Source organism: Dasypus novemcinctus, chromosome 21 (assembly GCF_030445035.2).
Source record: "Dasypus novemcinctus isolate mDasNov1 chromosome 21, mDasNov1.1.hap2, whole genome shotgun sequence".
NCBI classification, from domain to species: domain Eukaryota; kingdom Metazoa; phylum Chordata; class Mammalia; order Cingulata; family Dasypodidae; genus Dasypus; species Dasypus novemcinctus.
This window is the reverse complement of record NC_080693.1, coordinates 72,826,715-72,849,462: the sequence shown is the minus strand read 5'-3', so window position 1 is coordinate 72,849,462 and position 22,748 is coordinate 72,826,715. Positions and strand designations below refer to the sequence as shown.

Genomic DNA, 22,748 nt, shown 5'->3' with positions numbered 1-22,748 from the left:
GCACCTTTTTAACAATTTTGAAGAGAGTATGTGGACGTGGAAGTTGCAAGAGTAAGTGTCGTGGTGCACCCTGTCCCCAAGTGCAGGAAGAGAGGTTCCGGGAACTTAGCGAATGTTGTGATGAAAGGAAAACTTTTCATGCAGTTTTGGATGGCACAGGATTATTGAGCGATGATGAATAGACAGCAGCGCATTCAGAAAGCACATGGGAGCTCAGCTGAGGGAGTAAAGAGGAAGCTCACAGAGGACAAACGCAGAAGCTGGTGAGGAGACGTTACAATTGGCTGACATTAAGTTTCTGTTTTGCAAAAGGGGTGTCTTACAGAGTGGGGAGCAGACGGACACTGCTTAGTATGGGATGATTCATCTGGTAAGGCCTTTCTACCAGGACTGAAAGTAGTTTTCCTACTAGGTGTTGCTTAGAAGCAAAGCCCCGTAGGATGTGTTCCATTTTCTCAGAATATCCCCACAGGCCCACTGATTTGGTCTTCTGGAAAAGTCTTCCTCAGAAAGTGGTCTTCTGGCAACACCCAGTGCAGCAGGGCATCTTATTTTACTTAACGGTCATGAAAGCAGGGCTGCGGGGCCGGAACGCTCTCCCTTCCCACCGGGCACAGGGCCCGGCACCTCCCCTCCTCGCAGGCTGGCTCACCACCCACGTGAGAGCCCTCAGGACTGGCGATAATCCGAAGCCCGAGGAGCTCTGTCCTTTGAACTAGGCCAGCACCCAAGTCATCTGACCAAAAAGGTACCTGCTCCAGAGCTAATGATGGGGTTGTAGGAGAATCTCCCAGGCCACATGACATTTCTTAGTTGTCTGTGCCTCTGACAGAGGATTGCCTAGGACAGGAAAATGGGGAAATGCACCCAGATGCCTATTTCTCGGACAAGCAACTCTGGAGAAAGACTTAAAGAAGAAGGAGGTTGAAACATGATTGCTTCACATAGACTCCACCCAGAGGCCACTTGTGCAGCCCCTCCCTGGGGGCCATGACTTCCATAAACTAAACTCCTCTGAGAGTTCTAAAAGTTTTGCACCCCATGGAGGTGCTCCACAGAGACGACCACGGCCTGAGCCCCTGACCTTCACCGTGACCTTGGCATTTGCAGAGGGGATGGTCCTACAAGGGCTCCTTTCTTTTCTCTTGTTTTTTTTTTTTTCTTTTCTTTCCTTCTTTTTTTTTCATATTATACTCAAGCCTAGAGATCATAAGGAAAATCTGTTTTGAAACCCTCTAGCCTGTAAGGAAAATGCCCAAGGTGAACCTCTCAAGAAGGGACAAAGGCCCATTAGTCTGGGTGTCAGCCAGTCTGTAGGTCTTCAGATGAGAAATTTGCTGATTTCATTCATTTACTTAATCATTTATTCCAAGAATATTTATTGAGCAGCAACTATGGGTAGACGTTGTGCCAGCTGCTACGGGAGCAAAGAACCGGTTCCTGTTCTAGATGAACTTACTGTTTAGCTATCACACAAAAGCCCTATGAGATAAGTTCCATCTCAGTACTGATCATTAGAACATATTATCTAGCACCAACAATCAGCAGGCACTTGTTAGCGGTTGAATTCTGTCCCCCCAAAAGACATGTGGAAGTCCTTTCCACTGGTACCTTTGAAGGTGGCCTTCAGTTGAGGTCATACTAGGTTAGGGCCCTCAATTCCAATGACCGGTGTCCTTCTAAGAAGAAAAGAGACTGGGGTGATGTTGCCACAAGCCAAAGAACACCTGGGGCCTCCAGAAGCTGGAAGAGGCAAGGAAGAACTCTGCGCTTGAGCCTTCTGGGGGATATGGCCTGAATTTTAGACTCCTGGTTTCCAGAACAGGTGACAAACAAGTTCTCTTGCTTTAAGCCACCCATTTTGTGATACTGAGTTGTGGACATCCTAGGAACTAACTTGGCACTTTATGTGCATTAACTCATGTCATCCTCACAATAGCCCAAGGAAGTGGTATTTTTATGATGCCCATTTCATAGATGAGGAAATTGAGGCAGAGGGAAATTGAATGACTTGCCACACACAGCCATCAGGTGTAGAGCCACGGCTTGCCCCTAGGCACTTTGCTTCATGGTACACATGCCCAGCATTGCGTTATACAGCCAGGCGTTCAAGGGCATGCCTTTGAACTTGGGCCAGTCTGCTTCAAAATCCCACACTTGTGCCACTGATGCACAGTGCATCCATTAGGAAGTCCAGGGGCTGGTCTCAAAAGTTGAAAGGAAGGGGACAGGGAGACTTACCTACTCCACAGCCAGGGGGAAGGAGAACTCAAGAGACAGACTGAGGTTATAAAGTGGAGAGGAAAATGTGCCCAGCGCCCCAGGCCCACTGTAAAGGAGACAGTGGCCTTGATGTGAGAAGTGGCTGGGAGTCATAACTGTCCAGGACACACCCACACATATGCAAAAACACGCCATGTGCACACACAGGCACACAGATGCAGGCGTATGCTTCCAAATGCAGCTGGATGGGCGTTAAATGCAGCTGAAACTACCAGTGGCTTTTACTGAGCATCAGGAGAACGTCTTAAAATAAGATAGAACTGGCTATTCAGGGAGGCTGGGGAGCCTCCAACCTTGAAAACCTTCCAGAGAAAAAGCAGCATCTGAACACCTGAAGGTTTTCCTCGGAGACCTGCCTGATCATGAGTCTGTAACCGATAGCCTCCAGGTCCCCTGAGCACATCATGTGCTGAGTCTAGGAATTCACACTTAGCCTCTTCATCTCCAGGCACTCCTCAGCCGGTTCCAGGCTGGATCCCTCAGCCTCACTCCTTTCAGGGGAGGGATCGTCCAGAGAACTCTCTTGACAGGTTCTTCTGGAACCTTCCTCCTTAGCCTTCCAGGAGACCCACCCGCATCCTCTTTGTATCTTCCCACAGCTCCGGTTCTACCTCCACGGTCAGCTGTTCTTTTCTCTGCCCATCTTTAGATGGTAGAGGTCTCCAGGACCCCTTTCCCAACCTGCCTTTACCCTTACTCCTCACGGCCCCTCTGGGAAATCCCATACAATCCCTCTCCATCAACTAATGCCTGCAAACTAAAGATTCCCAGCTCAGACAAACTGTCAAGCTCCAGACCTTCACTCCCATCACCTCCTGGGCATCCTCACCTGGCACCTTAGATGCAATCATCCAGGGTTGAATTCATTATCTTCACCTTCCAAACTGGCTCCTATCTGCCAGCCTCCAGAACCACCCGGCAGAGAACAGAGGTAGCCAACTGGACTTTCCACTCTCACTCACACCTTACATCAAACTGACCACCAAGTTCTATGTCCCTCCTCTCTGACACCTACTGTCCCTGCTTCAATTACAGGCCCTTAGGAGTTATAGTAAAAAAAATCATTATCAGAACTTGGTCTCCCTGCTACTCCACATCAGCCGACAAGCTAAAGCAAATGTCTTCCTAAAACGCACACCAATCCCCTATGGAAAATCATGGTCTCCCTCTGCCTGCTTCTCGGGGCTCACCTGCTGCCCCTTGGCCCCTCTGCATTCTATGTTCCCAACATACCACATTAGCCCCCAAACCCCTGTGTCTTTGCTCAGGCTGTTCCCTCCACTGGGAATCCCTTCCTCCCCACTCTCCCACTCTTTTTTTTTCTTCCCCTCCCTCTCCCCTTCCCTTGCGCTGCTGTTTTTGCTGTCTGCGTCCATTCACTGTGTGATCTTCTTTATTTATTTCTCTTTTTGTCTTCTCTTCTCATCTTTCTCCTCTAGGATTCACCAGGATTCGATCCTGGGACCTCTGATGTGGAAAGGTTCCCTGTCAACTGCACCACCTCAGTTCCTGGTCTCTGCTGCACTTCACCTTTACCCTCCCCTTCGTCTCTCTTTTGTTGTGTCACCATCTTGCTGTGTGACTCACTTGCACAGGCACTGGCTCACTGTATGGACACTCTGCTCACCACGCGGGCACTCATGTGGGCACTTGGCTCACCACGTGGGCACTCACATGGGCACTCGGCTCACCATGTGGGCACTCATGTGGGCACTTGGCTCACCACGTGGGTACTCGGCTTGCCACGTGGGCACTCACATGGGCACTCAGCTCACCATGTGGGCACTCATGTGGGCACTTGGCTCACCACGTGGGCACTCGGCTTGCCACGTGGGCACTCACATGGGCACTCGGCTCACCACGCGGGCACTCACGTGGGCACTCGGCTCACCACGTGGGCACTCATGTGGGCACTCGGCTCACCATGTGGGCACTCACATGGGCACTCGGCTCACCATATGGGCACTCACATGGGCACTCGGCTCACCACGTGGGCACTCGGCTCACCATGTGGGCACTCACGTGGGCACTCGGCTCACCACATGGGCACTCACATGGGCACTTGGCTCACCACGTGGGCACTCACATGGGCACTCGGCTCACCACGCGGGCACTCACATGGGCACTCGGCTCACCACACGGGCACTCACGTGGGCACTCGGCTCACCATGTGGGCACTCACGTGGGCACTCGGCTCGCCATGCGGGCACTCACGTGGGCACTTGGCTCACCATATGGGCACTCACATGGGCACTCGGCTCACCACACGGGCACTCCCATGGGCACTTGGCTCACCATGTGGGCACTCACGTGGGCACTCGGCTCACCATGTGGGCACTCACGTGGGCACTCGGCTCGCCACGCGGGCACTCAAGTGGGCACTCGGCTCACCACGCGGGCACTCCCATGGGCACTCGGCTCACCATGTGGGCACTCACGTGGGCACTCGGCTCGCCATGTGGGCACTCACGTGGGCACTCGGCTCGCCATGTGGGCACTCATGTGGGCACTCGGCTCACCACGTGGGCACTCGGCTTGCCACGTGGGCACTCACATGGGCACTCGGCTCACCATGTGGGCACTCATGTGGGCACCTGGCTCACCACGTGGGCACTCGGCTTGCCACGTGGGCACTCACATGGGCACTCGGCTCACCATGTGGGCACTCATGTGGGCACTTGGCTCACCATGTGGGCACTCATGTGGGCACTTGGCTCACCATGTGGGCACTCACGTGGGCACTCGGCTCACCATGTGGGCACTCACGTGGGCACTCGGCTCACCATATGGGCACTCACGTGGGCACTCGGCTCACCATGTGGGCACTCACGTGGGCACTCGGCTCACCATATGGGCACTCACATGGGCACTCGGCTCACCACGTGGGCACTCGGCTCACCATGTGGGCACTCACGTGGGCACTCGGCTCACCACGTGGGCACTCATGTGGGCACTTGGCTCACCACGTGGGCACTCGGCTTGCCATGTGGGCACTCACATGGGCACTCGGCTCACCATATGGGCACTCACATGGGCACTCGGCTCACCACGTGGGCACTCGGCTCACCATGTGGGCACTCATGTGGGCACTTGGCTCACCATGTGGGCACTCACGTGGGCACTCGGCTTGCCATGCGGGCACTCATGTGGGCACTTGGCTCACCATGTGGGCACTCACGTGGGCACTTGGCTCACCACGTGGGCACTCACGTGGGCACTTGGCTCACCACGTGGGACTCATGTGGGCACTTTGCTCACCATGCGGGCACTCACATGGGCACTTGGCTCACCATGTGGGCACTCCCATGGGCACTTGGCTCACCACACGGGCACTCACATGGGCACTTGGCTCACCATGTGGGCACTCCCATGGACACTTGGCTCACCACGCGGGCACTTGGCTCACCATGTGGGCACTCCCATGGACACTTGGCTCACCACGTGGGCACTCGGCTCACCATGTGGGCACTCATGTGGGCACTTGGCTCACCACGTGGGTACTCGGCTTGCCACGCGGGCACTCACGTGGGCACTCGACTCACCATGTGGGCACTCATGTGGGCACTTGGCTCACCATGTGGGCACTCACGTGGGCACTCGGCTTGCCATGCGGGCACTCATGTGGGCACTTGGCTCACCACGCGGGCACTCACATGGGCACTTGGCTCACCATGTGGGCACTCCCATGGGCACTTGGCTCACCACGTGGGTACTCGGCTTGCCACGTGGGCACTCACATGGGCACTCAGCTCACCATGTGGGCACTCATGTGGGCACTTGGCTCACCACGTGGGCACTCGGCTTGCCACGTGGGCACTCACATGGGCACTCGGCTCACCATGCGGGCACTCATGTGGGCACTCGGCTCACCATGTGGGCACTCATGTGGGCACTTGGCTCACCACGTGGGTACTCGGCTTGCCACGCGGGCACTCACGTGGGCACTCGACTCACCATGTGGGCACTCATGTGGGCACTTGGCTCACCATGTGGGCACTCACGTGGGCACTCGGCTTGCCATGCGGGCACTCATGTGGGCACTTGGCTCACCACGCGGGCACTCACATGGGCACTTGGCTCGCCACGCGGGCACTCCCATGGGCACTCGGCTCACCACGTGGGTACTCACATGGGCACTCGGCTCACCACGCGGGCACTCACGTGGGCACTCGGCTCGCCATGCAGGCACTCACGTGGGCACTCGGCTCGCCACGCGGGCACTCCCGTGGGCACTCGGCTCGCCATGCGGGCACTCACGTGGGCACTCGGCTCGCCACGCGGGCACTCCCATGGGCACTTGGCTCGCCACGTGGGCACTCACGTGGGCACTCGGCTCACCACGTGGGCACTCACGTGGGCACTCGGCTCACCATGTGGGCACTCACGTGGGCACTTGGCTCACCACGTGGGCACTCATGTGGGCACTTGGCTCACCACGTGGGCACTCACGTGGGCACTTGGCTCACCACGTGGGCACTCCCATGGGCACTCGGCTCACCACGCGGGCACTCACGTGGGCACTTGGCTCACCATGTGGGCACTCACATGGGCACTTGGCTCACCACGTGGGCACTCCCATGGGCACTCGGCTCACCATGCGGGCACTCACGTGGGCACTCGGCTCACCACGTGGGCACTCACGTGGGCACTTGGCTCACCATGTGGGCACTCCCATGGGCACTCGGCTCACCATGTGGGCACTCATGTGGGCACTTGGCTCACCATATGGGCACTCCCATGGGCACTTGGCTCACCATGTGGGCACTCACGTGGGCACTCGGCTCACCACATGGGCACTCCCATGGGCACTCGGCTCACCACATGGGCACTCACATGGGCTCTCGGCTCACCATGTGGGCACTCACATGGGCTCTCAACTCACCACGCAGGCACTCACATGGGCACTCAGGTCACTGAGTGGGCACTTGGCTCACTATGCAGGCACTTGGCTCACCACACAGGCACTGGCTCACTGCGCAAGGATGCTTTCTCTTCTTCTTTTTCATCAGGAGGCCCCAGGGATCGAACCCGGGTCCTCCCATATGGTAGGCGGAAGCCCTATCACTTGAACCACATCCACTTCCCTACTCCCCCACTCTATCTTGATTGACAAGGTAGCTGTCTCCAAGACCTAGGTTCAAATGTTCAAATATTACCTATTCTATGACACCTTCCCCGCTCCAGCAAATATCATGCAATGGGTTGGCTTAAACAATGGGAATTTAATGGCTGATGGTTTTGAGGATAGCAAAAAGTCTAGAGTTGTACTGGGTGGTGCTGCCAGGACAGTTATGGGACATTGTATGTCCTCCCATGGCCCACTGGGTGGACTATGGGAGAGTGTGGGCTATGATGTGGACCATTGACCATGAGATGCAGCAGTGCTCAGAGAAGTATTCACCAAATGCAATGAATGTCTCATGATGATGGAGGAGATTATTGTTATGGGGGGAGGAGTGGGGTGAGGGGGGTGGGGGGTATATGGGGACCTCATATTTCTTGAATGTAATATTAAAAAAGTAAAGAAAAAAATTTTTTTAAAAGTCTAAAACAAGGTGTCATCAAGGTAACACCTTCTCCTCGAAGACTGTGGCATTCTGGGGGCTGGCTGCCAGTGATCCTTGGCCTTTGGTTCCTCTGTGACATGGCAGTGCACGTGGCAGCTTCTCCTGGCCTCTCATGTCTTCTGACTTCCATGGAATTTCAGCTTCTTGCTTCCAGGGCCTTTCCTCTCTCTGTCTGAGTTTCATTCTACTTACAAAAGACTCCAGGAATAGGGTTAAGACTCATCCTGACTGAGGTGGGCCCCACCCTAATTCAAGTAGCCTCATCAAAGGGTTCGACTTACAATGGGGCCCCACCCACAGGAATGGAATAAGTTAAGAACATGTTTTTTCTGGGGTTGATACAGCTCCAAACCACCTGGACCTGCTCTCCCCTTTCCTATCTACACCCCTATGACTGCATAGACTCAGGGACCCCCCTTTCCATGTAATTATAGCACATACAGATGCTGGCATATCCCTATTAAGAGTGAACTGTAATTCTTTGTTTTCATGTTATGGCAGAGTAAAGATGGCCCCACATTCTTTGACGTGTCTCCCTTTGAGGGGTCTGTGTCACCTCTCCTTGAATCTTGGTGGGTTCTACGACTGCTTTGACTGAGAGAATAATGTAGAAGTGACATTTGTTATGATAGTTTCTGGGGTCAGGCCTTTAGAGACCAGCAGCTTTCACTTCCTCGTTCAAAACATTATGTGAGTCGCCATGTAAGATGTTTGACGACTGTGAGGCCGCAGTGCTGAAGAGGCCACCTATTGGTGGTCAGTGACTCCCACTGAGTGCAGGCTTCCAGACTCTACCATCTAACGTCAAACCATATGAGTGAGGCCATCCTGGACTCCCCAGCTCCAACCATCTGCTTGCTGGATACCCCCAAGTGACCCTAGTCAAAACCATGTGGACAAGAAGAATTGCCCAACGGAAACCTGCAGGAATTCCTGACTCACAAAATTGTGAGGTATCATAAAATGTGTGTTGTTTTACACTACTAAATTTGGCGGTAGTTTGTTACTTGGCAACACGTAACCAGAACAAGGCCTGTCTCTTTCACTAGGCAATATTTGGTTCACTCTTAAGTTCCCAGCACTGACACAAAGTGAGTGCTACCAAATGTGTGTGGAATGACTGGCTCTCCTCAGCCCTTTGCTTCTGAACCACATTACAAGTCTCATTCAAGAGACCTGGCAGTGCCCACCCTGAGAGCCTGACTCACACCCACACTAAACAGGGAAAGCTGTTTCCCAAATGACTCCCAAGAACGGGCACAGGCACCAGAGGGTTGGCACAATTTAACAGGTTTTCTTCTCATGAGTGAGTTTCACGGGAAATCAGAGCCTAAAATTTGCCTTGGTGGGTGTGGAGTTAATTAATGTGAAGGGAATTCAAATGGCTCACGGAAAAAGTGCTTCAGTTTGCTCGGTTTGAGGGACTTGGGTCCACAGTTGATTGACCTTTGCCAATATGGCTGGGATGCTCAAGAGATGTTGCCCTAGGTGGTGCCAAAAAAATACATTGCCTGAATGCTAGACCTGCTCGTCTTTTTGTGAATGGGCTGCCCTGAGTTCTGTTTCTCCTTGGCATGTTCATATCATCATCTTCGGAGCAGCTATAGCACTTCTCTACAGCAAGATGTAGCTTGGAGCTCCTTTGCAGACCAAAGGTTGTATGAGGGCATAGCCTACAGCAGGGGTTCTTAACAAGGGGTCAATGAGCTTGAATTTAAATTAAAAAACAACCATACACATTATTCTTGCAGGGACATGTTTTTGTGGGTGTGACATATTTATTAAATAATTCACAGTATAGTGTGGACTTAGTAAGGGCTCTGCGGTTTTCACCTGACTGGCAAAGGGGTCCGTGTAATAAAAAGGTTCAGAACCCCTGGCCTAGAGTTTCGACTCCATCCCTAAGCCCAATACCTGGTGCAGCCGGGCCGTTCCATCAATACGGTCGGGGAACAAACCAACAAAACTTGCAAAGAGAAGCTCAGGTCGTTCGGAAAAAATGTGTTAGTCCATTTTCACATAATCACTTAAACTGATGCTTTCAGGGCTCAATTCCTTCCCCACGGTGTGTTCAATTTCATAATTGAACTCTCAGAAACAATCTTATTTCCTTAATTTCCAGGTCTTTGGAGAGACCTGATGGTATACCACCCCATGCAGCCAAATGAACTGACTTCCACATCACCCCTTTCCTCTCTCCCTGCTGCCATCTCCGTTTGGAGGGAACTAATTAATAAGTGATAAAATGGTCTTACTCTTTGGAAAGCTTTCCCTCCTCCCCCTCCCCAAATCTGCTTGGGCAGGCTCAGGCCAGTTCACCAACAGGGCTCTTAATTAAAGTCTGAAAATAAGTCTTTGTAAAGCAAAGCTGGAAATACAGAGCCAGACATTACAGCAGGCCTGTTAACAGGGAAATCAGCACAAATTAAGATGCAGCCAGACAAAAACCAAAGCAACTTGCCATGGCATAAATTACATGTATTAGAATCAGGGAGCCTGAGCACTGGAAGGGCTGCCACGGAAGCCCTGGAGAGACATGACATGGCAAAGTTAAGCACATCCAGCCTTCACTTACGAGGAATTGAAAATAGAGGGTGAGACTTTCTGTGGCAACGCTCTAAATTGCTATGTGACTGGAATGAAAACGATGCTGGCCCCATTCATAATTTAAAGGCTTGGAGGTTTGAAAATAATTTGCTGTGGGCTTTGAGTGCCTGGAGGGCAGGGGGTGTGTGGTGGGAACCGAAAAGACACTGAAGAAGGACTTAGTCATACTGAGAACCTGCCCAGCTAGCTTAGATTTTGCCTTCTTTTAAGTGGGGGTGCAGACAGCTGGCTCATCCCTGAGAGGAGTTTAGGAGTTCAGGGAGATAATAATTAAGAAGAGCTGACTGAGATAAGAGATATGGAGGCCCTCTGTGAGCTACAAGCTGATGAAGCAGCAAAGAGTGACCCTGGGGTCTCTGCTCATTCGTTCATTCATCCATCCACACTCCTGTCCTTTTCCCAAAACAGGATTCCTGACAGCTGAGCCAAGTATGGTCTTCGGCAATTTCCTCCTTTCCTTGTCACATTCTTATAGCGGCTGTGTGCGTGTGCACGCACGGAATATGACGACAGGATGCGCACGCGGGCATCTCAGGCCTCCTGGCTCTGACACTTCTCTTCACTAGTACCACCCTGGGACAAGCCACCCCTGAGGTTCTGGCAATATGCCCCCTGCCCCGGCCTCCGGTGTGGCCCATCCCTCGTGAACTGAGCAATCCAATTTTCACGACTTCAGTCCTTCAGGGCTCCCCGCTGCCTCCCGGATCAAGCCCAAACCCTTGGCACGGCACACAATGCCCTTCCCCAGCTGCTCCAGTCCATCAGTCCAGTCTTCCACCCACGGTCCCAGCCGGACTCAACCACTAGAATGTAAGCCCCAGGGGTGCAAGGATTCTGACGGTCTGGATCATGGAGATATTCCCAGCACCCAGGACAGTGCCTGGGGGAGGCTCACTGACCATTCCTTCAGTTCTGGATCTTCCCCGTTGCTTTTCCTTCTGCCTACACTTTCCTCCCCCTTCATCAGGATACTTACCAGTCACCTCGAGGTCTAGAAACATACAGGTCAAAACAGGTAACATTATTGAGCATATCTTGGTTTTACTCTAGAAAAATGGCCTTTCTCTTCCTGTAGGCAACCCCTACTGACCCAGGACAGGGCCTTTCTCATTTTTGACTATGACCGAGTTAGAGGTGATGAGCTAATTTTATCCCCTAAGCTGTCAGTTCACTTACCTCTGACTCATGTTCTAAAAATGCCAGCGAGTTAGATGAAAACACCAACAGGTACATGTACACATGTGTTCACAGCAGCACTCTTCACAGCTGCCAAGAGGTGTCAATAGCCCAAAGGTCCACCAGCAGATGACTACGTAAACAAAATGTGGTCTAGCCACACAATGGGGTAGAGTTCATTGTAAAATAAATTTTTAAAAAAAGAATGAAGTTGTGATGCATGTGATATGTGCTGTAACACAGATGGACCTTGAAAATATGGCTAAGTGAAAGAAGCCAGTCACAAAAGACCACATATTGCATGAGCCCATTATATGAAATACGCAGAAGAGGCAAACCTATGGAGACAGAAGGTAGGTTGGTGGTGGCCAGGAGCTGGAGGGACAGGGGAATGGGGAGAAACTGCTTAATGAATAAGGGGTTTACTTTGGGGTAAACTGTTCACTAGAAAATAGTTAATTTTAAGTTATGTGAATTTCACCTCAATGAAATACACTATCTTAAAAAAAATGAAAAGACCAGGGTGGAAGACACAGCTGGACTTCCTGCTCTCCCAGGACATTACCCCTTTCTGCATGCTATAGGTTGATTTTCTTGTCTTTGCCTGTCACAGGCCACAAGCCTCTTGAGGGCAGAGCTCCCAGCGTTTGTCCCACAGCCTGCTCTTAGGAAGGATTCATTGTCACATGACTGTATCAGGGAAACTTAAAGAGGGACATGCCCCGGCCATGGCCAGGCAGTGCTGAACTCCCTGGCCCAGGCTGGGACCGAGGCCTTTTCTCTGGGAGTGCCTGCCATATGATCACCGGGTTCCTGCCATGCCCCAATCTACTGAACAGAGCCACCGGGGAAAGCCTGCTGTCCCTTTTGTGGGGCTGTCACCTCCCCACCCCCCAATGAACAGATGGGCAACATGGAATTTTTCTCTCTATTTGAACTTTTTACTCATACGCAAAGACATGAGGCAAAGTTTGTCATAAAACACTGAGCACTTACAAGGAGAAGATAGGATGGGACCTTCCAAAATAACATCTCAGGGTTGATGGTAAGAGTCAAAGGGCAGGCAGATTTCTCTCTGATGAGGGTCCTCCCAACCTAAGTATGACCTTTGAGTTGGGGAGGGGGTTGTCACTACACAGGAGGGTCCTTCTCTTCCTGCTATAAGCCTTGTTCTGAAGGTCCTTTCGTCCCAACTCCCATGGTGTCCTTCAGACATCCAGGTATCACTGCAGTCTCCTGCAGTTTAGAGCACCAGCCTGGGGCTCGTCTTCCTTGTGGTTGCTACAAAACCCCAGAACCTGGATGGCTGAGAAACAGAGTCCTGGAAGTATCAGGGTAGGTGAATTTTTGCAAAAAGCCAATCCTGGGAACAGAAATCAAACTAGGTGTTTGATTGACTTGACAGCTCAATTCCTTCCTCACCAAGGTTCTTTTTGAGAAACAGCCTCAAACCCCTGGGGGCTTGGTGAATGCTGACCTTTGATTGCCAGCTAAGTCACTGCCTATAACTCTTAGCAGCAGTAACAGCAGCAGTACTGACTTGATTCAAAATGAAATTGGGGGCATGGAAGGGGCAAAGCAGGGCAGAAGAGAGGTCAGGGTGCAAAGTTAACATCTTGCGAATCAATTTTCATTATAAACATATTTACAGTCTACTGTCAACTTTGCTGCTGAGCCAGCCTGATGGACAGTTTAAGTCACTGAGCACGGTTGGGGCTGCTGGCTGCGTCCACCTCTCTCTGTCACTCCTTATTCTTTTCTCCTGCCAGAGACCTCTGGGTCATGACTACTTAGAAGTTCAAACCTCAGTTGGAAATCCTAGATCATTGCTCGAATCCAACATCAGTTCAGGAGTCATATGCAAGTTGCTTTCCAACTCTAGAATTTTCAAGAAACATGTTGCTTGTTCAACACAGACAAAACTAGCATTGGTCTTCCCTGGGTGTGCTGCCAACGAGAACTAAACTAGCATCCAAGTTTTAGTGGCATTGTCAAGGTTATTCACTGGGTTCTCACGGTGCTTTAAATATTTTTTTCAAATGATTTGAAGAGCTGGAAAAGATACCAAAGAAATGCATGTGTCCTTTTTTCTTTTTTTAAAGCATGAGCTGGGAAGCAGACGTGGCTCAACTGATAGAGCGTCCACCTACCATATGGGAGTATCAAGGGTTCGATACCCCGGGTCTCCTGACCCATGTGGTGAGCTGGCCCACGTGCAGAGCTGCTGTGCGCAAGGAGTGCCCTGCCATGCAGGAGCACCTGTGCGTGGGGGTGCCCCACGCACAGGGAGTGTGCCCTGCAAGGAAAGCCACCCTGCATGAAAAAAGTGCAGCCTGCCCAGGAGTGGTGCTGCACACACAGAGAGCTGATGCAGCAAGATGACGTAACAAAAAAAAGACACGGTTTCCCAGTGCCACGGAGGGTGCAAGTGGACACAGAAGAACACACAGCAAATGGGCAGAGAGCAGACAATGGGGAGGGGGGGAAGGAGATGGGGGAGAGAAATAAATAAATCTTAAAAAAAAAAAAAAAGCATGAGCTTTTCCAAATTGTAATGCAAGTTGCCTTGCATTGTCCCTTTTCTAATTGCTTGAAAATTGTAAGTTTTGGTTGACTACTAAGTCCCTGCCATTTTCACTTAAAATGCCAATGTTTTGATTTTCTTCCGATTATCCTATCATAAAACTTACAAATGTTCAACAGCACTGCCCAGTTCAGATGTGCACAGGTCACTGGCAAGACAACAGCCACCAGGTCAGGCGAAACATTTTGGTTGTTCAAGCTACTGACGAGTGCAAGGGACACCTTGCCACCTGGCAGTGCACACGAGGGCATTCACTGGACCCTCTAATAAACAATGACGCCCTCCAATAAAGAGACGTTTGCTGACTTGTGGCAGCTTTCATTTTTTCACAAATAGATTGTCATTATTTTTAATGTGGATAATCTGCAAACCAGTTAATGTGCAAACTAAACTTCCCACACAAGGCAGAGAGCATAGAAAGCATTCTTAATTTCCCTCTGGACCTCACTTTCTCCACATGGGATATAGGAACGGCCTCTACCTGTGCGACCTACTGTAAAGGCCGATGAGCTCCAGGTTGTGAGGGCTTACCTCACAAACCCCATTTCACAGGGATCGATAATGATCGATAGTGGCGGAATTTTGGAAGTCTAAAAAGGGAGGCCAAAACATAAAGGCACTGAAAAGAGTCTGCTTTTTTTCCCTGAAAGATTCTTCTTTTTTTCTGCAACAATGATGACATTGCAAATATACTGTGACAGGCCCATTCCATGCACAACATTGGCAAACTGCATCTACCGAAGCCAAGTTAAAAGACAAACACAAATATGAATGGTGCGTGCTGGCAGGGAAGTAAATAGGAAATGTTATAGGCCAAGTCAGTGCTGCTTTGGGGATCTACGCTAGGAATGAGCAGAATCAGGCAGATTTCCAAGAGGAGAGCTGAGCTCTACAGGTAGCGTGAGGAAGGTGTGGGTCCAGGCAGGGACTAAGCAAGATGCCATGATCCTCCAGCCAGGGGAGGGAGCGTGGGGGAGAGTGGAGCAGTGAGGCCAGTGTTTAGGGGATTCCAAGAGCTAACACATATCAAGCACTAATAAATACCAATATGTGCCAGCCACTCTTTATTGCCATACAAGGCAAATCATTTACTTCTCAAAACAGCCCTGTAATGTAGAAGCCTTTATTGTTCCTATTTTAGAGATGAGCAAACTGAGGCTCAGCATTTGGTAACTAGCTCAGTCTCTCAGACCTAGTGACAGACCCAGGCTGCTGGGTTCCAGATCCCACGCTGGGATGAATGGCATCTGCTCAGATCGAGGTTAGATCTCCGGTTCTAATTAGTTGAACAAATATTTTCTGGGCACCTACCAGGTGTCAGGCATTGCTTTAGGCACTGGAAATGTGAAGAAGGTAGAGATAAGGCCACTCCTCCAAGACAGTGAAAGAGACAGGCAATGAACAAGAAAACAAAAATCCTTTCAACGGTGATAACGGAAAAAAAACAGAAGAGAAGGTTAGAGTCCTGCGTGGTGAAGGCAGGCAAAGAGTAGTCAGGAAAGGCCGATCCAAGGACATGAACGTCTCAGCCTTTGAAAGCCTGAAATGTAGAGAGAACCGCCAGTGCAAAGGCCCTGAGGCAGGAAAAAGTGTGGGTGTTAGGAGCACGGGGAGGGGCTTGGAGATGAAGCCAGTAGCAGGCAGGGTGAGATGGCAGGTGTCTGTGACTACTGCGGATGCACATCCCTTTCCAACGATGGACCTCTAAACCACACTTCTCAGGTTGCTGCATAATTGGACAGCTCAGAAATCCTTTGTCAGTCCCAAAGGAGAGATTCCACTCTCCTCTGTTGCCTGTCTCGAGGGCTGACAGCATCTTCAATCAACACAGGAGATTGCTTTCAGCTACGTGTGCAGCCTCATCCTTCAATTGGTAGAAAGCCTTACAAGCCAGAACTGAGGGTTTTAGAAGCCAGAAAGAAGAATTTCTGCCTCTCCTTCAGCCAGCCAGCTTCTCTGCGGGAATTCAACCTTACCTGCATTGGAGTTTCCAACTTGAGGCCTGCCCTCTGGAATAGGATTTGCCAATCCCCAAGCTTACATGAGCTAATTCCTATAATGTCTCGTTTTATGTAAATATCAATGTCATTATATATACCCTGTCAGTTCTGTTTCTCTGGAGAAACCCTGAGCAACACTCACGGATTAATTTATGCCTCATGGTATCCTATGAAGTGGGTGCTATTACTAACCGCATTTACAGAAGAGGTGAGCAAAGCTCTGAGGGATGACAGAGCTTGTCCGGGGTCACACAGAGGAAGAGTGGCAGAGCCTGGATTTGAACCCTTGCAGTGTGGCTCTAGAGCCTGCCCTCTTCAGCCAATATTCGGTCTCCAAGGTAACAAAGATTCATGGAGCACGGGTTATAGTAGAGACAGTTGGGCAATAAGAGCACACGTCAGAAAGTGGTGGTTCCTCCTGGCTGTGAGTAGGCAGCCGAGAGAGGCCAGTGACGAACCAACCACGGCCTCACAGGAAGCCTGGCTTTCCTGTCAACAAAGCAGAGCGAAAAGCTGTCGACCTCAGATCAGAGGGCCAACTCCTTGGCCGCCGTCACAGGCTCGTGAAGAGCACAGTCACTGCGGGGAGAAAAAGCAGCAGAGCCCACCCAATTGTGCTACCGTCTGGCCCCAGAGATGCCCTTGCTGCTCAGGATGACAGCGAGCTGGAGGAGCTTGTGGGAAGAATGTTTAGGCCTCGCAAACCTCGGTTTAAACAGCAGGCTTGGTATTTCCTCCACTAACGCCCTTAAGACTGAAAGCAGGTGTTTGTTTTGCTTTGTTTGAGGTACGGGGGCTAGAGATTGAACCCAGGACCTCATGCATGAGAAGCTGGTGCTCAACCCCTCAGCCACATCCGCTCTGAAAGCAGATGTTTTTAAGCATTTGGCAACCCAGGTTCCTGTGAGGATCCTCTAAATGCTATGCATTGACTCTCTCCCCCCAGAAAAAAAAATTCCCATATGCAAAATTTGGGGTGACACTTCAGAGCTTCTTGGACTCCTCAAACCCATTTGTTGACAAATATTTTATTAATTATGCACTATGTACCATGCCCTATGCCAGATGCTAGGAATATAACAGACAGGGCCCCAGCTTTCCAGAAGCCTGGGGCTAGAAGGGAGGTAAGACCATTAAACAGCCATGAAGCTGGCTAGCTGGACGGCTGGCTTGCTTGCTGGACTGCTTTCATGATGCAATAGTAGCTTCAAACAACAAAAATAAATAAAAAACATGAACACATCAATTATCCCCAAGAATTTTCACAGTAAGACATCCAAAGAGATGCCATGTTGACATCCTCAAGACTCACCTCATTCCTTCCGCAGCCATCTTATCAAGGTTGACTGTGTCTTTTGTTTCAGCCCAGTTTGCTCCCAGGTCACCCCAGCCCATGTCATCGGCCAAAATGATCACGAAATTGGGTTTCTGGTCTCTCATTTTCCCTCTGAAGCAAAACTCCACAAGAGGGTAAAGAAACCCTAAGAAACTCACCCCCACTAACAAAACCTTTGGAAAAAGCCAACCCATGGTGGAAAGCAGAGGTTTCTGATCGTCTGGGGGGATGGTGAGCCACCACTAGGGACTTTTCCAAGAGCTCCCTTCTGCTCACTTTCAATGCAGAAGTCCCTGGAGAGCAGCTCTGGAGTTTGCAGGGAATAAATTCTGGTGGTGGCGGTGGTGGTGATGGCAGTGGCAGCGCTGGCTGCACTGGTGATAGCTATAGGGATGGTGGGAGCTACAGAACGAGGTCCCCGTCTGCAATCCTGATTCAGCAGTCAGTCAGGACACTTGCAATCCTTCATTTGGCTTGACCCTCTTTACCCTCTTCAGTGTTTCCCCACCTCCAGCTTACAACTCCACAAGATGATTGGTTACATGCAACAATTAGACATTCAGTGTCAACAGCTACTATTTTTCACTTGAGTTCTATGAACTGTTCCAAGGTTGATCAATCATGGCCACTTAGAAAGTGACCCCTCGGTATTCAGTGATGTCAGAGACACAGCTCAAGCCTTGCATCTGTTTGGGAACCCAGCTGGTGACTGTGGGATACGATCTTGCATCTGCAGAATACTTGGATCATCGAGGAGCCGCAGTTGGCCTCGAATGGGTTTCTATGTTCCAGACAGCGGCGGGCTTCATGTTTCTGTAAGGTTTCCTGAAAGAACAAAAATTGACAAGAAAACAGAGTTAAAACTGCCAGTGCAGCTGTGTTGTACTCAGTAGCTTAGGAAATAATCACTTTTCCATGCCAACAGATGTTTTCCTTCTTATCTGAGTATTTAACTGGCTCATCAGTTTCTCCACCTGAAAAAGAGGCATGACGATATTAGCAATGGGCCCGTAATCATTAGAGGCTGGATGTTAGAGACTCTCTCCACCCACTCACTGTACAGATGAGAACACTGAGGCCCAGTATCCTGGATGGATAAGGACCAGCACTCAGCTTTGCTAAATAGCAGGCCAGGACGTCCCCCCCTCCTCTTCCCCTCCCCACGATGCTTCTGTGGTTCCCAAGAAATTTCAAAACTAGTTATGATCTTATCAAACCCACTGAGCATTCTAGAAGGAAAAGTGAGACTCTTACTACCAAGACATGATTCTTTGCAAATGTCATGCTATAAACAGACATTGCTATATAAAATTCTTGATAGAAATTAATTTGGAAAAAAAATGGAAACATTGAAAAAAAAAAGGTTTAGGATAGAATGTAGGTGGTGGATATATATGGGTGTGAAGTTTTTTGTAAAAAAAAAAAGTTTTTTTTTTTTACAGGAAAGTAAACATGTCCTTTTATATCCTGACAATGTAACTTTTGATAAGAAAATCTAAAGACCTGCTAGGCCAGTGCTTCTTACACTTGAATGTACAAAAGAATCAGTGGGGGACTTGGTTAAAACACAGTTTCACCAGGCATACCAGGGGCCTGGGAATTGATATTTCTAACAAGCCCCGGTGTGAGGCCTGTACTGCTAGTCCTCGGACCACACTGAGTAGCAAATACTAGAAAACAAATGCATCATGAATTTGGCCTTAAGAGACAAGGGAAACTGCTCAACCTAACGAATGATGACTCAGCCTCAGTGGACAAGCACAAAAGCAACAACTCAGATCAAGTTTTGAAAGACAGGAATTACAGGTTATGCTTGTAGCTACGGGTTGTAAATGGAGCAGAAAATGAAACCATCCTACCCTTAATTCACTTTAAAACCCAAAATTTACAAGGTGATTAAGGAGTGATTAAGGAGACACCAAGAGTTAAAATTCTGGAGCAAATCAGAACCTCACTTGAATATCCAACCCACTAAGGAGATTAAAGGAGAAATAATTTAAAATATACGAAGATGCTGTGAGGGGTGCAGTGACAATAGATGCGCTCTCCAGTTGCATATCCATGCCCTTGAGGAAGGAATGCAGAGTTGACAAATCAACGAGCCAACTCCGTGATAAACCCAGGATGATGGGGGTGGCTGGAGGTATGTAAATTCAGGAAGACCTAGAAAAACTCGGAAAGGATGGGCAGATATATAATCAAAATAAAAGGAAGTCCAAGTAAACAGTCATGGTCATCTGGAGACCAATGAATCAATTGTTCAGAAATGGAAACTCTTCCGTTTTCCAGAAGGAGAGTTATTATTTCAAACTCAATTAGATTCAACTGGTATTTGCTGATCTTGAGTCCCCAAAGACTTCTCCCTTTCTATCAGAATGAGCCCTTGCTCAAGGACAGTGCTTAACAAAAAAGTGTTGACTGGCTGGTTGATTCTTAGGCTCATTCTACTGGCTTCTGACCATAAACAATAGTCAGGAGGCTTTTCTTCTTAAAGCTACTTAGCTTGGAACACCAGAGTGGCCTCATTCCTCATCAATAATCCATTTTGGAATGACCTGACACACTAGACTATAGGCCACAAAAAAAAAATTCACTTAAAGATGCACAAATTAAGGTGGGAGCATAAATAGATGGTTTTTCTTTAGCATTCCATGTTAAAACATTCCTTTGAGGATTTTCAAAGAGAATCATTCATACTTAAAATTTTCATAGAATGGAAATAAGCTAATTTAACCAGTGCGCCATTGCATTACCCTTCACGCCCACACCTTCAGGGAGACATTTAATCCTTTCCCCATTTATTTTTTTAACTAAAGGGAAATGGCAAACCAGACATTCAAAGAATGGATTCCAAACCACAGATTTCAATTAAGGTCCAAGCTGTGACTTTGAGCTCAGGTGCCCTGAAGAAATTGGCCCCAGTTGCTGCCTCAGACCTTATCTGCTATTACTTTCTCAACTTTTCCTTTCTGTGTCACCCTCCCGCTCTTAGAAAGGAGTGGGCATAGGCAAAGAGCACTCCTCTGGACTAAGGAAGAAAGAAGAGTCTTTGACAAATAAGGCATTCACCCTTCTTTCCAACCAGGAGGCAAGTACTGAACCATGTTATTTAACAAATCTCACAATGCAGGCCTGAGTGTTTCCTCGGAGGGTAACGGGCTACAATGGAGCCTTGCTGTTATGGGTTGAATTATGTCCCCCAAAAGAATATGCTGAAGTCCTGATCCCCAATACCTCAGAATATGACCTTATTTGGAAAAAGGGTCCTTACAGATGAGGTCAGGCATTTTTTTCAAGGCAGTACCAGGGTTTGAACCCTGGATCGTGTACGTGCAAAGCAGGTGCTCAACCACTGAGCTACACCTGCACGCCGGGAATCAGGTATTTTTGAGGTCAGAATGGAGTCGACTGGGCCCTTCACCTAATAGGACTGGGTGTCCTTATTAGAAGGAGACCCAGAGAGACACAGGGAAGAAGGCCCTGTGGAGTGATGCTGCCACAAGCCAAGGAGTGCCACGGATGGCCAGCAGGCCACCAGAAGCTGGGAAGGTGCAAGGAAGGATCTCCCCTGCAGGACTTAGAGGAAGCATGGTCCTAGTGACACTTCGATTTCAGACCTCTAGCCTTCAGAAGTGGGAGACGATGAATTCCTGTTGCTCGGTGCCCCCCAATGGGTAGTACTTTGCTACGGCAGCTCTAGGACACCAGGAGACTTACAGAACCCAAGTACAAACCACGCCCCTTGCCTCAGGTGCTGGAAGCCACCCATCGCTCTGCCAATGTTTCACATTCTTCCCTGTGAACCCCACTTTAAGCTAGGCTGCTGGGATGCTACAGTCAGATCTTCCCGTTTCTGGGCTGGCTCCAGGGAAAAGGCACTGGTGAGCAGGGAAGTGGCCAATGGGCAGGGCAAGGAGAGCAACCTGCAGGGGGGGATGTCCTAGGGCTTCCTAGTCAGCGCCCAGTCAGCGGACCCTGGTGCCCCACAGGCCTCCTGTGGCCAAGCAGCCTCCTGGAGAGCGCTGGAAAGCTGATACAAGAAGATCGGGCGGAGCTTTCTGGCAGGGTGCACTGTCGGGTTTCCAGAGACAAAAGCTTCTGATGAGCCGAGGCCAAAAAAGACAAAGGAGTGGGGGGCGGGGTGGGTCTCTGGTTGCTGAGTACTGTGAGGTTACTGCCTGACTCTACGTGCTCGTGTGCCGGCCAGGGGGCCGCAAGTCACGCTGGGGCTACCAGGAGGGACCCTGGGCACCAGCTGCCCGAGCATCACCTGAACGACGCTGACCTTGGGCATGCCTTCATTCATCCAGCAAACGGGGACCGGACCGAGCGACAGTTCCTCAGCTGGGCAGTGAAAGAAACGGACAAAAATCCCCGCTCATGGCACTTCCTTTCTTCTGGGGGGAAGAGATAAAATAATAAAATAAGCAAAACCTTAAGTGCTGTGGAGCAAATTGATGCAGAAAGGATTTCAGGATTGTGAAGTTTGCAAAGTTAAAGAGGGCGGTATGGGACCACCTCACTGCAAAAGTGAAATTTGCTTAAGAACTGAAGGAGGTAAAGGAGGGAGCCACGCAGCTCTGGGGTAAACGCACAGAGAATTCAGCAGGTGCTAAGGTCTGGCCTGTGCTTGAGGAGAGTGGCAAGGGCTGGCTTCCTTCCTAAGAGTCCCTGAGTCTGATCTTTTGAAAAGGAATAAAGGCACTGCAGGCCGGCAAGGGAGGAAGCTGAGAGAGAAGTCAGGAGCCCATAAACTCACTCCAGGTGAGTCCAGGTGAGGCCAGGTGAGAGGCAATGTCCCCTCAGGAGCTGACTTGCACTTGCACAACCTTGATACTAAGTGCTGCCTTAAATTTTGTACCCAGGTGGCTAGCCTGCCCCACCCAGGTGGAGACACAAAGCCAGTTACCAGAGTAGCCAGGACAAATGGCTATTTAATGTCTAAGCATAAAAAAGTATTATTTTTTAAACATCTCTCAATCCTTCAATTTCCCCTAGACTTTAGCACATCAGTTTGGGGCTTGCCCAATCTCAAAAGACTACATGTTGAGAATCAGCAAGATGGCGGCAGACTAAGGAGCTCCTAGAGTCAGCTCTTGCTCCAGGGCAGTTAGCAAACATGCAGCGCTCTCTGCAGCTAGCTGAAGCACCTGTTTGGGGGCTCCAGGAGGCCAGAAGAGCATCCTGCAACATCC

General features: G+C 50.0%; 1 protein-coding gene across 29 annotated transcripts in view; it reads right to left on the bottom strand.

Annotated features, from left to right (window-relative positions):
• ARSG (arylsulfatase G) overlaps window positions 1–22,748 on the bottom strand; it is a 164,446-nt gene that overhangs the window by 74,650 nt on the left and 67,048 nt on the right. For 28 of the 29 annotated variants that reach the window (XM_004459486.5, XM_058284613.1, XM_058284616.2 and 25 more), the window contains one exon: window positions 17,530–18,378. In XM_004459486.5, the coding sequence (XP_004459543.1) occupies window positions 17,530–17,747 (218 nt within the window). In that variant the 5' untranslated portion in view covers window positions 17,748–18,378. Of the gene's footprint in view, window positions 1–17,529; window positions 18,379–21,838; window positions 21,951–22,748 lie in introns of those variants that run through there. The other variant, XM_058284596.2, reaches the window with a different exon arrangement.